Source organism: Neomonachus schauinslandi, chromosome 5 (assembly GCF_002201575.2).
Source record: "Neomonachus schauinslandi chromosome 5, ASM220157v2, whole genome shotgun sequence".
Taxonomy (NCBI): Eukaryota; Metazoa; Chordata; class Mammalia; order Carnivora; family Phocidae; genus Neomonachus; species Neomonachus schauinslandi.
The window spans coordinates 158921310-158936600 of record NC_058407.1 but is presented as its reverse complement, the minus strand read 5'-3'; the positions used below and the strand labels follow the sequence as shown (position 1 = coordinate 158936600).

At 52.7% G+C, this 15291-nt stretch overlaps 1 protein-coding gene across 4 annotated transcripts; it reads left to right on the top strand.

Annotated features, from left to right (window-relative positions):
• The first annotated feature begins 1709 nt into the window (after nt 1–1709).
• LOC110589835 (nuclear factor of activated T cells 2 interacting protein) lies at nt 1710–12175 on the top strand. 4 transcript variants are annotated; one of them, XM_021700460.2, is made up of 8 exons: nt 1710–2117; nt 2763–2835; nt 5023–5140; nt 6243–6323; nt 6414–6600; nt 7698–7842; nt 7974–8083; nt 10017–12175. In XM_021700460.2, the coding sequence occupies exons 1-8, from the start codon at nt 1731–1733 to the stop codon at nt 10173–10175; spliced, it is 1260 nt and encodes a 419-aa protein (XP_021556135.1). In that variant the 5' UTR covers nt 1710–1730; the 3' UTR covers nt 10176–12175. The 4 variants fall into 4 exon arrangements, with proteins under 4 accessions (XP_021556135.1, XP_044771581.1, XP_044771582.1 ...); XM_044915646.1 differs by lacking the exon at nt 6243–6323; XM_044915647.1 differs by lacking the exons at nt 7698–7842; nt 7974–8083.
• The last annotated feature ends 3116 nt before the right edge of the window (nt 12176–15291 follow it).

Here is a 15291-nt window from a genome sequence, read left to right as displayed (position 1 = left end):
CTGAAAACATCTCAAGAATTCTTCCTTGACCGCCCACTCGTGGCCCCACATCAAGCTCTACGTCCAACGTGGAGCTCGAACTCAGGACACTGAAATCAAGAGTCGCATGCTCTACCCACGGAGCCAGCCAGGTGTCCCCCAACTTCATTCTGAATACGCTTTTTTCCCTTCAGTTTCCCATAAGGAATTCTACAGGTAGCCAAGCAGGTACAACCCCTTATCCTGTTTACAAGATAAAATTTCAAAACCCATATCTTGTTTCCAAGATAAACAATAAGTAGGCCTCCTGTAAGAGGATTTAGCAACACCGTTTGTCCCGCATAGTTCACCCTAACTTTATCATGGCCATTGGCTTTTATCCAGGGGAGAAACAAGCTTCTCACTAATTCATGACCAGAGGTGGTTCAGTGTCTAGCAGCGAGACCCCCACCGAAGTTAGGCTGTTATTCTTCCCTGAACGGGGGAGATCCGGAGCTACGTCCGCAGATGTTTGCATTTCAAAAAGATGATTTCCAGCTCCAGGAGTCCCTGAGTTATGAGAATTCCTAGAGGCCGACTTAACCACGGTAGAGATTTACATACATTTGAAAAGGACCAAGAAAGAAATTCTGAAACAAAAGCAGGGAGGGGGGAAGTCACACGCCTTCTTTTCAACCGGGAGAATTAAGCCTCTTAGTTTTCATCTGGATTTGCCCGTCCAGGTGTTGTTTGCGAGGCGCATTGTGCTTAGGTGTGTGCTGCGGGTGGGTGTCGCGTAGGCGCGGGTTGTGAGGACATTGCGCGTGAAGCTGGTCAGTTGGCGTTGGGTGCGGGGGAGGGTATGTGTGATGTGGGAGGTTTTTCAGAGTTGAGTGGGGTTGAGGTGCTGGGCTGGGGTGTGTTCCGTGTGGATTCTGCACATGAGGAGGGGCGTGCGCTTGGGGTGGCGATGAGTGGAATTACTAAGCCCACAACCCGGTTACGGTGAACAATAACGAGGATACCCCAGAGGGCTAAGGTCTAATTCCACGGTGGTTTTTTTCGTTTCGTTTGCTTGTTTGTTTTTAAGTAGCCTCCACTGTGGAGCCCACCGCCCGGAACCCACCACCCCGAGATCAAGACCCCAAGACCAAGACCTGAGCTGAGGTCTCGAGTCAGAGGCCCAAGGCACTGAGCCACCCAGGGGCTCCTAATTCCGCAGTTTCTAAAAGCAATTCTGAGGGACGCCCGGCTGGCTGAGTCGGTAGGGCCGGTGACTCTTGGACTCAGGGTTGCGGGTTTGAGCCCCAATTTGGGTGTAGAAATTACTTTTAAAAAATGATAGTAGATAAATAAATAAAATAAAAGCAATTTGGGAGGCCGCCCTCCTCCACCTTTAGTCTGAGGGCTTAAGGACTACAATTCCCAGGATGCCCCGTTCCCCCACCAACGGGGAATCCCGATCTCTAATTGGAGGGCCTGGAATGGGCTGGTCAGGAAGGAGGCAGCCGGCCAATGGATGAGCTGGAGCGAATCGAAACCCAGGCTGATTGCGCCGAGGCTGGTTGGAATCTTTGGCGCTTTGGTTTCAGTGGTGGATACTTGATGGGCGGGAGAGGCGACCAATGAAAAGGCTGGGAGGAGGATCCAGAGGGTGAGGGCGGGGAGAGGTGTTGACTAGCAGACGGTTAACCCAATGACGGGCGGAAGTCGCTGGAGGGGGCCGGGCGAGGCGTCTAGAGGCGGGGGACTGTGGTCGGCGGGTGTACGCTATGGCGGAGCCGGTGAGGAAACGGGGCCGCCGGCCTCGGGGCGGCGGTGTCGGCCTCGGAGCTCGCGGGGCCCGGGGCGGCCGGGGCCGGCGTCCTCGCGTCCCGCGGTCTCCAGCGCATCGCACCCTGGACTCGGAGTTTGTGGACTTGGTCAGCGACAGCGATGAGGATATCCTGGAGGTCACAACGGCGCGCGGCGCCGCGGACTCGGTCGAGGACCCTCTCCCGGAGCCCCCAGTGCCGGCCGCCCCCCGGGACGACAGCGACAGTGACAGCGAAGGAGCGGACGCACCGCCTGCCGGAGCCCCGCGGGCCCCGGTCAGGCGGCGGCGGCGGCTGCTGCTGGATCCGGGGGAGGCACCGGTTGTTCCGGTGTACTCCGGGAAGGTGCAGCCCGGTCCCCGGGAGGACTAGCGCAGAAGGGCTGGGTTTGGGGACTGCTGGAGGTTAGGCTTCTGGGGTTGGTCTTGGGGGACCAAATGGAAGCAGGGATTGGGGCAGAGAGATACAGGGTTTCTGAAGATTGGAGAGGTGAAGAGGTTTGGAGTATGTTGGGAGTTTGGGATTCCGGGGAGCTGGAGTGTCGGGAGCAGAGAGAGGCTTAGGGGCCGGGATCCCTGATCCTTCAGAGAGGGGCTGGCAGGACCTGGGACTGGGATTTGGGGTGTGTTGGGTTTTGAGGTTGGGGCCCATTGCTAAGGATCCAGGAAGCTGGGGTCGTGGAAGTTCAGAGAAGACAGGGGACTCCAGGTGGTAGGGTGAGCTAGGGATCTGGGATTTCCCAGGATTCCGAGATAGCGGCGTGGCTAGCAGCCTAGTAAGAGGGTAAAAGAACTAAACTTGCATCCTCAGAATGCCTTGGGGAAAGGGGGTGTAGTAGTAAGTAGACTCCAGTTTTGGATCTTGGGGAAGCTGGGCTCCTAACTCCCCCAGAGAGGGCTTGGACTTGGGAGTTGGAGGAAGGGAAGAGTCATCTTGTTTTCCCTTTCAGTGGAAGGAGGACTTGGGATTGATTCACTTTTGTCTTTACAGGTGAAAAGCAGCCTTCATCTCATCCCGGATCACCAGTCCCTCCTGAAACTCTGTCCCCCAGAGGCTGAGGAAGGTAGGGGCGGGCTTCCAGGGAGAGGTGCCTAGTGCTGGCCTCTCTGAGGAAGCTTCCTGGAGTTTACATCCCTGTGGTCCGTTTTTCCCTGAAGCTCAGGGGAAGGGCCTGGGAGAGGTGACGCCTGCATCCTAGCCAGAAAAATGCTCCAGTCCTGAATTGAGATGGAGCGTTAACCAGGAGGCATAGGAAATGCTGCCAAACCACCCTTCCCCCCCCACTGATAGGCACAAGAGTGTGCTAATCTACAGATTTCTAGGCCATCTCCAGAGATTCTGATTCTGTAATCCTGGGGGCCCAGGAGGAGGAACTGTTGAGAATCTGTAACATCTTGATATATCTGCAACAAGTTCCTTGGGAACATTCTGGAGCCAGCATGGTGTTCTTTGAGTCTTATCAGGGCTGCCAGCCTTGGTCCTCCCCCAGTGGTGTGGTTTTTGCAAACCACCCAAAGGCAGTGAGTAGGAATCAGGTTTGATAAGGAATTGCTCCAGTGGGCAAATGCAGCCCTTGGACCGAGACTTCTACACCATGAGCAAGTGTGGTAGGCCAATCAAGAGCTGATTTAGGAACCAGCTGGCCTGGGTTTGAATCTCAGCTCTACCCTTTAGTAGCTAGCTGTGTGACCTTGGGCAGGTTCATCTCTCAGTGCTTCAGTTTTGTCATCGGGAAAATGGGGATAACTGTGGACCTATGTCAAAGGATTTTGGTGAGAGTTAATTAAAGAGAATACATAGAGAGCCTTCTCTTGGGCCACATATACGGTTTAGGACAGTACCGGGAGCATACAAGTGAAAAGGTACCTCTGCCCTTGCTGCTCCAGATGTAGGCCCAGTAGTGCTGGGCATCTCCCGGGAGCTTGTCAGAAAGGCAGAATCTTGGGTCTGTAGCAACTGCCACGTTTATCGAGGACAGGGTTTCTCAGCCTCAGCACTACTGACATTTGGACTGAGTAATTCTTTGTGTGCAGCTGTCCTGTGCATTGTGGGACGTTCAGCAGCATTCTGACCCATACCCACCAGAGGCCAGTATCACACACTCTAACCCCTTCCCCTCCTCACTGTGACAACAGAAATTGTCCTGAGACATTGCCGCATGTCCCTTGGGAGGCGAAATTGCCTCTGGTCAAGAGCAGCTGATCTAGGATTTATTATCATTGCTTTGTTTCTGCAGTATTTATTTTTATGATTAATGATGATCCTTTGTTGGTGGCAAACAAATGGAAAAGAGCCTCTATATTCTAGAATAAATCTCTAGTTTCCTGTTATAAGAAATTTTAGTTGCAGTGAGTGATCTAAAGAAAGATATTAAATATTACAGAGGTATGGGTGGCAAGATGTGATAGTGATGCTCACATGGATGAAATTTGAGAAATACGGGCTAAGAGGGCTCGTACTTATCTCTTTACTTCGTTCCCTCCCTGCGCCACGCTACCTCCTACCCCGTGCTCCCTAGTCTCTCTCTGCCCATCCAATCGAGTACAGGAAGGAAATAAGAGAAACCTTTTTTTTTTCTTTAAGGTTTATTTATTTATTTGAGAGAGAGAGAGAGTACACAGAGGGGGAGGGAGAAGCAGACTCCTCACTGACCAGGGAGCCCAATGTGGGGCTTGATCGCAGGACCCTGGGATCATGACCTGAGCCGAAGGCGGATGCTTAACTGGCTGAGCCACCCAGGCCCCCCAAGAGGAACATTTAAAAAAAAAAATCCTTTGCCAACATTTGCTTTGAAGTATGTTTAATCACATACGTAATGGTACATACATGTGTAATAAGGAGTACACGTGTATTAGGTAAATACATATTTCCTAGGTTATGTGTATTTTTTTGTGGGATGCAGCTGATCAAAAAAGTGAGGAGAGATTAAGTTAATCATAACTTAGTTGGAGCGGGCCACTTTGTGACTGTCCACACTCACCATGCCGGCTCGTGCCTTAGCACGGGGCCCAGACACTCCTGTTCTGGCAGACCCCAGCTCATCCTTTTCTCTGCAGCAGGCATTTCCCTATGACTTCCAGCACTTCCCCAGCATTATTGCGTGGTTGTGTGTGCGTGCACGTGTGCGCGTTTTGGGGCTCCTCAGTTTCCTCCTTTCTCGGGACCTTGTGAAGCCCCTGACATGCCTCTGCTTGATCTCTTGCTGCCCTCCCTTACCTGACCTCTTTCACTTTTCTTCCTCTGTCCCCAGAGGCAGATATGGCAGACTCTAGCAGTCCCCATACCGAGGATGCCCCGTGTCCAGATTCTCCCTGGAAGAAGAAGCTGAGGAGTAAGGATGCAGAAGAGAAGACAAAGGACGTGTTTCTGTGAGTGAGGCCGGGGCACTGGGGCCCCCGGAGCAGAAAGGGAGCCGGAGGGGTAGGCTGAGGTGGGCAGGATCCTCGGGTGGCTCCTGAAAGGGTAAGGAGAAGGGATGGAGGGAGTGGAGGGAGTCTCCAGGCTCAGGTGAGGAATAAAGTTCCTGGTAGGAGAAGTGGGCCCTTCAGGGAGTGGAACGTCTCATCTCTGTGTCTGACCGGGTGTGGCTGTGGAGATGGCCCTCGTGCTTCAAATCCAGCTAGCCGTCTCTTTAACTGTCTCTGTGGTTCACTTCCCTTTTCTGGAAAATGGGGATAATGATGCCACCTGTGTCAAAATTTTTGAGTAGATTAAGAGTTAACACTTGGGGCGCCTGGGTGGGTCAGTTGGTTGGGCGACTGCCTTCGGCTCAGGTCATGATCCTGGAGTCTCAGGATCGAGTCCCGCATCGGGCTCCCTGCTCGGCAGGGAGCCTGCTTCTCCCTCTGACCCTCCTCCCTCTCATGCTCTCTGTCTCTCATTCTCTCTCTCTCAAATAAATAAATAAAATCTTAAAAAAAAAAAAAAAATGGGGCGCCTGGGTGGCTCAGTCATTAAGCGTCTGCCTTCGGCTCGGGTCATGATTCCAGGTCCTGGGGTCGAGCCCCACATCGGGCTCCCTGCTCAGCAGGAAGCCTGCTTCTCCCTCTCCCACTCCCCCTGCTTGTATTCCCTCTCTCGCTGTGTCTCTCTCTGTCAAATAAATAAATAAAATCTTTAAAAAAAAAGAAAGAGTTAACACTTGGCATATAGTACGTACTTGGTGTCCGTTGGATGTTATCAGATATCCACCTGGGAAGTGACTTACCTTAAATGTTGGGCATTTAAAATAAATAAATGAACCAACGAACGAACAAACAAATGAATGAATGAATGTTAGGCGTTTTCCTCACTAATATTTGGGTCCTGTAAGTATAAAAATGATGACTCAGATTTTCCCTGACTTTACCTCCCCCTGTCGCTGGGGGTGCTCCCTCTTGATTATCCAGCTCTCCGTCTTGGTCAGGAGGAGAGGTGTGGGACTGGAGTCCCCTCCCCTTCCTCCATCCCAGCCCTCTCTTCTCTTTGCAGGTTTCAAGATACCTCTCCTTTGCCCTCACCTTTGTCAAGGACCAAAAGCAGAAAGCATACTCGGGCACTCCAGAAGTTAAGGTGCCAAGGGCGGGGAGCTCGCTGGGGTAGAGAAGGGCAGTTTAGCGGGTGCCCCACCCTGCCTGACCCAGAGTCCTTTCTGCACCCCAGGGAGGTGAGCAAGCGCCTCCAAGATCTCCGTTCCTGCCTGAGTCCCAAGCAGCGCCAGGGCCAGGATCACCAGAACCAAGAGGATGAGGTGGTCCTGGTGGAGGGCCCCACCCTTCCAGAGAGCCCCCGACTCTTCCCGCTGAAAATCCGGTGCCGGGCTGATGTGGTCAGACTGCCCGTCCGAATGGCAAGTGCCTGAGGGGCCGGTGGGAGAAGGGTCCCCGGAGCTGCCTGTGGAGCGAGCGTGATGTGTGGGCAGAAGGCATGGTGTCCCGCTTTGCCCATCCTGCCGGTGCTCCTCCGGGCCCCCCGAGCCTTGGGTTCGCTCTTCCCTCCATGCCGATGGTCTTTTCCTTACTCTTCCTCCTCCGGCAAACTGCCCACCCACCACCCTTCAGCGCTCCACGTAAGCATCCTGAGAGGCTTGGCTTGGTAGCCCCCTCTCTCCTTCCTTCCTTCCCTCAGACCCTGTGCTTCCCACGAGTGCGTGCTTTGACAGTGTTCCACACACACGTGTCACTCAGGCATTCGGAGCTCCCCCAGCTTCCTGGTGAAAAGGACCATTTTTGGAGGGATGAGCCTGATGCCAAAACAAGAGTGATAACAGAAATGACCATTTGTTGAGCCGCGTCAGGGAAGTCACTGAGCCAGACGTTGCAAACACACAGCCCATGGCCTTAGCAAGTGCCATCTTCCTTCTTTCACCCTGTAGATGTAGAATGCTTTCATTTATTTATTTTCTAAAAAGGATTTAATTTATTTATTTGTGAGAGAGAGCACACGCACACACACGAGCCAGGGGAGGGGCAGAGGGAGAAGCCGACTCCCTGCTGAGCTCGATCCCAGAACCCCGGGATCATGACCCGAGCCGAAGGCAGGGGCCTAACTGAATGAGCCAGCCAGGCGCCCCTGTAGAATGCTTTTAAAACATAGGGGCTCGTTGCCAACCCTTGCAATGAGTGATTTCCTAAGAAGGACCAGATGCCTGGCTTCTCTTACATAGGGAGACAAAGCTGCACCCATCCTCAAGAGCTGGGGACAGCTGGCCTGTCTCGGGGGGCACAAGTCCACTTTGCTGCAGGCCCCACCATTGCCCTTTTCCCTCCTGATCCACGGCTGCTTCAGTTCTTTGTGTTACTGCCCTGAACCCCATATTGACATGACTTTATTCTGTACTTTGCCAGGGATAAATCTATGGAACTCATGGCTGAGGAGCTCAGGAGGTGGTGGGTGGGACGGGGCACGTCAGGAGGTGGCCTCTTTTGCTTCTTGTCCCCTCTTCAGTCGGAGCCCCTACAGCGTGTGGTGGACCACATGGCCACCCATCTTGGGGTGTCCCCAAGCAGGATCCTGTTGCTCTTTGGAGAGACAGAGCTGTCCCCTACCGCCACTCCCAGGACCCTAAAGCTCGGAGTGGCCGACATCATCGGTGAGGGGAAGGCAGGGAGGTGGAGCCTTGAGGAGGCCTTTGGCACAGGGAGGGGATAAAGGGAAAGGCCCAGAGGTTGGCTGGGCTTCAGGCCCTGCTTAGGCCCAGCTTCCCAATCTTCCTTCCCACAGACTGCGTGGTGCTAGCAAGTTCGCCCGAGGCCTCGGAGATGTCCCATCTGCTCCAGCTGCGGGTGCAGGGAAAGGAGAAACACCAGACGCTGGAAGTCTCGCTGTCTCCGGTGAGTTGAGTGGGAGGCGTGGCCATCCATGCCCCTCACCCTTTACTCTGCCATCCTGTCTCTCCCGTCAGTTAACCGAGGGGGGCTTCCTTCTGGTCCTGAGTGGTTCAGGTTCCCGCCCATCCTAGAGAGTGGCAGAAGCCCATCATTCAACTTCCTTCCCCTTTGGGCCGGGAACCTCTGCTCTAGTCTCCTGACTCCTCCTCCTGGGTAAAATGGAAAGGCCCCTTGTTTTTTTGTTTTTAAAGATTTTATTTATTTATTTGACAGAGACACAGCGAGAGAGGGAACACAAGCAGGGGGAGTGGGAGAGGGAGAAGCAGGCGGAATTCCAGCTAAGCAGGGAGCCCGATGCGGGGCTCGATCCCAGGACGCTGGGATCATGACCTGAGCCGAAGGCAGCCGCTTAACGACTGAGTCACCCAGGCGCCCCATGGAAAGGCCCCTTGTGACAGTGAAACCCGTCAGAGTAACGGCACCAAGCTTCTAAGTGACAGTGCCCGTGCTAGAGAGAATTCATAGTCAGGGGCTTGGCGAGTTTCCCAGCCAAGTTAGATGGAAATCACTCTTGTTACCCTCATTTAACTAATAGGGATGCGGGTCTAGAGAAGGGGGGTAATTTGCAGTCTTTGTCTCCTCAGGCTTGCTGTAACCAAATGCCACAAACCGGCTGGCTTGAAACAAATGTATTCCCTCCCAGGCCTGGAGACCTAGAGTTGGAAACCGAGGGGTCAGCAGGGCCATACTCCCTCTGAGACCCCGGGTGGAATCCTTCCTGGCTTCTGGGGGTGGCCACCAGTCCGCGGCACTCTCCGTGGCCTGCCGCTGCATCACCCCGGTCTCTGCCTCTGTGGTCACATGGGGTCGTCCCTGTGTGTTTCTGTGTGTGCGTCTTCTTACAAGGACACCAGTCATTGGGACCCACCCTCATCGAGTGTGTGCCCTCCTCTTAACCCGATTACATCTACAAAGGCCCTATTTCCAAATAAGGTCCCACTCGCACTCACCAGGGCGCTTGGGACTACAAAGGATCCGTAACACTTGCCCAAGGTCGAGCATCAGTTGAGTGGGAGAGCCTGGCCTCCAGCTCAGGTCATCCTCACTCCACTCTAGGGTCTGGGCTGTCTGCATCACGGTGACAGATGCCTGCATTGGGACGTGAGGAACTGGGGGCTTGCAGAACCTGCCTGACCCAGAGCCTACATCCCGAGCCTTGGGCTGTGGCCCAGTCCCCTAGAGAGGAGCCCGGCTGTGCTGGCTTCTTTGTCCACTCGCCCTCCCATCGTGGGCTCTGACTGTACTTGTGTTTTCTTGTCCTCTCTGTCCCGAGTGCTCTATCTCTACAAATTCTCAGCCCTTCCTTTCAAATTCTTATTTTTTAAATAAGATTTTATTGTATTTAAAAAAAGTTTTTTTTAAAGATTTTATTTATTTATTTGAGAAAGAGAGGGGCAGGAAGGATAGAGGGACAGGGACAAGCAGACTTCATGCCTGAGATCGTGACCTGACCCGAAACCCAAGAGTCGGACACTTAACCGACTGACCCATCCAAGTGCCCCTTAAGATTTGTTTTTAGGGCGCCTGGGTGGCTCAGTCGGTTGAGCGTCTGCCTTCGGCTCAGGTCATGATCCCAGGGTCCTGGGGTTGAGCCCTGCATCGGGCTCCCTGCTCAGCGGGAACCCTGCATCTCCCTCTCCCACTCCCCCTGCTTGTGTTCCCTCTCTCGCTTTGTCTCCCTCTGTCAAATAAATAAGTAAAAATCTTAAAAAAAAAAAAAAAGGTTAGTTTTTAAGTAATCTCTACACCCAGTATGGGGCTCAAACTCACAACCCCGAGATCAAGAGTTGCACGCTCTTCTGACTGAGCCAGCCAGGCGCCCACCCTCCCCCCTGCCCTTCAAATTCTTACCTTCATTTTTTTCCTCTCTGTCCAGGATTCTCCTCTCAAGACCCTCATGTCCCGCTATGAGGAGGCCATGGGACTCTCAGGCCACAAGCTCTCCTTCTTCTTTGATGGGACAAAGCTTTCAGGCAAGGAGCTGCCTGCTGATCTGGGCATGGAATCCGGGGACCTCATCGAGGTCTGGAGCTGAAACTCCCCCTCCCTGTGTGGGGGCCCAGCCCGGACTTGGGGAGAACAGCTGCCCCTTTTGGCCCTATATGGACTTATCCTTAAGCTGATGCAAAATCGAGCAGTGACCTTTGACCCCCCATCTCGTTGACCCTGGTTTCAAGCTGTTAGTTTCCTGGTTAGTTGTGTGGTGGTTGTTGCCGCCCTGGGTGGACTGTGGCGCCATCCACGTGGTATGCTGCGTTTGCAGCCCCCCGGGGACACAGAGACGGTAACCCTCACCCCCCGCCTTTCCTTCCTTGAAGTGTCTGTTGTATGAAACCGCTCCTATTTAGAGCGAGTGGAAATACATGGGGGGTGGGTGTGGATTCCAGGCCTGGGATTTCTGCCGTGCGTTCGACCAGCACTGGCCCTGGGCGGGGGCGGGTATCAGATGCAGTTTGCTCAAGGCACACACGTGGGTGTGGTTCCCTGAACGAGCCGGCTCACACACACCCTCACTTGAGCAGGGCAGACGGTGGGTTACCCTTTTGTAGGACGGAGTGGATTCTCAGTCTTGCGTGTCTTCCTCGCCCCAGCACCCTTTAGAGCCAACCTTCCTGATACACACACGTTGTTTAAGGCATAATCAAACACATCCGAGCTTTTTTGTTTGGATCTCAGGATGCTAGTCCACAAAAGCCTTCTCCGGTGTTACGGCTTTCTCTTCCCTGTTTTCTTCCTGCCATTCCGAGTGCCCGTTTTACCGTGTGGATTACACGTCTCTGAACATGAATGTATCCTTGTCAGATGCACTGTTGTGTGTGGGAATATACTTTTGCGACATGTGGTATTACTGTGCTGCAGACCTTGGGCTGTTCTCTCCCTCAACATGTGTTGTCGCTTCTCCGTGCGATTCGAGGCTGGGACCGCTCTGCGGTGTTCCTTGGCGGGCCCCAGCTGTGTCCCACGCGTTCACTAAGTGCTGGACAGCTGGGTGCCTCCAGCTCCTGGCCCGTGAACAAGGCCACGATGGACATCTTCCGTGGCTCCCCTTCCGTGCTTTCGTGGAAGTGACTCCGGCATTGGTACCCAGGATGGGATGACGGGTCAGACTGGTTAACTTCCTATGGTTCTACCAATTTTTTCTTTCGATTGGTCATTGAGCCTCCTGCTTGGGGTTGGGGGGGGCCCATTTCTCCTTATTCTCACCAGCACTTGTTGCTGCCCTGCTTTCTCATTTTTGCCAGTCTGTTGGATAGAAAGTGGGGCCGGGTTTTATTGTCCATTCATCTGATCACCAGTAATTGGGGGGATTTCTTCATACACCCAGCAGCCTTTGGGGATCCCTTTCTGTGCTCGGCCCTGAGGGTTGCGAACAGCTCTCAGCACGGCACTCATGTTTGGTTATTTAGGGGTGCCCTTCGCCAAACGGAAATTCTCAATTTTAACGTAGATGCATGGACTGTTTTGTCATATCCTTTGTTGCTTTTTGTTTTCTTACTTAAAAGTAGTTTAGATGGTTTACATTTTCTGCTGTTAGCTTGTCAGTTTGGCCTTTCACATTTAGGCCACTAACTAGGGCTGAAGTCCAGCCAGCACAGCCCGGTATGCACATTGGCTGGCTTCTCTTCTGTGTGATGAGACATTGGTTGTCCTTGGTTGATTCTGGGCTGCACTGGCTGCTAAATACTGAGCAGTACTTTTAAACCATTTGAAATCACCTTTGCATATGAGATCCAAGTTTTATATTCACCCCAGAATGAGCCAGTCTTCTCAAGTACTGTCTACCAATAAAGCCATTAATTGTCCACTGTTACGTGGTATAATTTTGGCAAAAGTATGTCACCTTCTAAAACCTTCTTTTGTTGGAATATGGCATTCCTTTGACCTTATAATGTGAGAAAAACAGAAAGAAGCCTCTGTAACATTTAAATAATCCACAATAGGGCATCACTCTCATTTTTTTCCCCAGATCTTTTATGTCCACTAATAAGTTTGGACACATGAAAAATGCGTATTCAGTCTCAACAAAATAAATGGGAGTACATTCAACTTGTGTCTACTTGAGGATTTCTGTCTTTGTGGCCCTCGCGGGACCCCCGCTATGGCCCCTTGCATCCATTCTTCCCCCCTCCAGGGTAACAGAACCCCTGGTTTTAGCCAAGTGCAGAGACTTGAGTGAGGACAGCAGTTGGCAGCCTCTGTTGTAGCCGGGTGCCAAATTAGCCTCGTGGGTGGAAGGGGGCGAGGGATGCACCCTGCGGGACGTTTCCAAAAGCGGGCGTGAGCCCCTCTCCTTCGCTTTCTTCCTGCTGCTGACATGAGATGACCTTAGGAAAGGAAGCCACATGGGACAGGACAAGGAGAGAAGGAGTCCAGGTCCCACCAACCCTGCACTGCTGACCTCCAGGCTTTCACAGGAAGGGGAACTTCCGTCCTGTTTAAAATCCCTGCTCTCTGAGGATTTCTTTTTTTTAAGATTTTATTTATTCATTTGAGACACAGAGATACAGAGAGAGAGCACGAGCAGGGAGAGAGGAAGAAGCAGGCTCCCCACTGAGTCAGGAGCCCGATATGGGGCTCGATCCCAGGACCCTGGGATCATGACCTGAGCCGAAGACAGACGTTTAACCATCTGAGCCACCCAGGCGCCCCTCTCTGAGGATTTCTATCCCTGGTAACCCAGCCCAGTTTTAACCCCTGGGATGTGCCTATTGCAAGCAGTGTTGTAGTGACCCCAGCTGCGATTTTCTCTGGTTTATAGCCAGGAGTGGAATCACCAGTCACTGAACACGCATGCCCCTGTCCACTCTCTCTTCAGTACCTGCCAGATTGCTAGCCAAAGTGACTGGACCTCAAGTGCTAGAGATTCCGGTTTCTTCTTCCCCAGCACTTAAGGTCAGGAGGAGATGGGAAAGACTACTCATTTTATTTATTTTATTTTTTAATTTTTTAATGATTTCATTTATTTATTTGGCAGAGAGAGCGAGAGAGCACAAGCGGGGGGGGGCGGGGCGGAGAGGGGGAAGCAGACTCCCCGCTGAGCAGGGAGCCCGATGTGGGGCTCGATCCCAGGACCCTGAGATCATGACCTGAGCCGAAGGCAGATGCTTAATCGACTGAGCCCATCCAGGCGCCCCTAGAGACTACTCATTTTAAAAGAATTTGCGTGTCTTCTATGATGAGAGAATTATCCTTTTGATCAAAGGATCACATCGCAAGTGGGTTTTTTTTTGTTTTTTATTTTTATTTTTTGGCAATCTCTACACCCAACATGGGGCTCAAATTCATGACCCTGAGATCAAGAGTCACATGCTCTACCGACTGAGCCAGCCAGGCGCCCCTCCGAAGATTTTATTTTTAAGTCATCTTTACATGCAGTGTGGGGCTTGAACTCACAACCCCAAGATCAAGAGTCGCATGCCCCACTGACTGAGCCAGCCAGGTGCCTCATAGGGTGGTCTTTTTAAACTCTCCTAAAAAAAAACCCAAAAACAAAACAGAGCAAACAAACAAAAACTCTCCTAATTAAAAACCTTCAAAACTAGAGTGGGCCCTTACTCGGTGCCACATACCAACCTCGGTACTTTTCATGATCTCATTCATCCTTAGAGCGCCTACGAGGTAGGTGGTGGTATTATCCCCATTCCCCAGCACAGAAACGGGAGTTTGGGGTAGTGAACTTGCCCCAGACCTCACTGCCACCGAATGCAGAGCTGGGCGGAAGACTGGGTGCGCCTGACCTATGATGAGACCAGCGCTTCACACACTCGAACACACATGAGCCCGGGAGCTCGTGAAAACGCATGCGTGGGGCCAGCGTTAAGCTGTGGGGCCCGAAATGCTGCATTTCCAACGAGCTCCCGGGTGTTGCGATGAGGGCGCTGACCACCCTTGGAGGAGCAAGATGTGGTTCTTTTTCCGATAGCCTCACAGCTTCCCATCTCCCAACCCTTGTCATCCCTTCCGTAAGGCTCCCCCATGGCACTGGCCATGTCCTTTTGTGTGCGTCCCAGCTCAGCCCGGGATAGGGGCCTGGCTCAGCACACTCTTCCGCCCCTTGGTCTCTGTTTCCCCTACTAGACTGTAAGCTCCTTAGAAACAAATACTGTATCTGGGTGCCTGGGTGGCTCAGATGGTTAAGCGTCTGCCTTCGGCTCAGGTCATGATCTCAGGGTCCTGGGATCGAGTCCCGCATCGGGCTCCCTGCTCCTTGGGAGCCTGCTTCTCCCTCTGCCTCTCTCTCTCTCTCTCTGTCTCTCATGAATAAATAAATAAAATCTTTAAAAAAAAAAAAAAGAAAAGAAACAAATACTGTATCTTGTTCTCAAGGATCCCTAGCTCGGTGTCCGATGCCTCTTAACCCCTATATCCACTCCATCACCCACCCAACTCAGATGCCCCAGATGGCTCTGAAAGGGGTTCACTTCCCTCTCTCTATCCCACCCCGGGCCAAGCCGCCGCTTCTGCCTGCAGCCTGGTCCAGTGCCACAGCCCCCTGGGGCCCCTCAATCCAAGTACAGTGCAGCCAGAGGGATCTTCTCAAATGCAAATCGGAGTTTATTTTTATTTTTTTTTTCAGATTTATTTATTTGAGAGAGAGAGAGAGTGTACACGCACAGGACAGGGATGGGCAGAGGGAGAGGGGGAGAGAGAGAGAGAGAGAGAATCTCAAGCAGACTATACCAGCTGAGCACAGAGCCTGACGTGAGGCTCAATCCCATGACTCTGAGATCACAACCTGAGCCGAAATCAAGAGACGCTTAACTGACTGAGCCACCCAGGCGCCCGCAAGTCAGATTTTAAAATGAAGGAAGCCCCTAACGTGCTAGGCCTGGGCCCAGGCTGGCCCCTGCCTGCTGCTGGGCTGGCGTCCCTCCCCTCACTCTTCTCCACACTGCCCTCCTTTCAGATTCTTGTGCTCATTATGTTTCCTTCTGTGGCAGGGCCTTTGCACAGGCCGTCCACTGCCTCCTGGGAAGTGAGTGGTTGCCCCTCCCCGACATCTGAGGTCAAGGACCACTTCCTCAGTGAGATTCTCAACCTCCCTGACCCAGTCCAATGGTCCTGTTACCAGGTCCTTGTCATACCCGTAAGCCAGGTGTCTTTTTTTGTGGCACTGGTCATAGGTGAACTATTTTTTCCCTAAGAAATTC

Bases quoted from the DNA above. Each gene is read 5' to 3' on its own strand.
- LOC110589835 (XM_021700460.2), top strand. From the start codon at position 1,731: ATGGCGGAGCCGGTGAGGAAACGGGGCCGCCGGCCTCGGGGCGGCGGT. The intron at 2,118-2,762 runs GTGCAGCCCGGT...TTGTCTTTACAG, and splicing joins TTCCGGTGTACTCCGGGAAG to GTGAAAAGCAGCCTTCATCT. The intron at 6,324-6,413 runs GTGCCAAGGGCG...TCTGCACCCCAG, and splicing joins CGGGCACTCCAGAAGTTAAG to GGAGGTGAGCAAGCGCCTCC.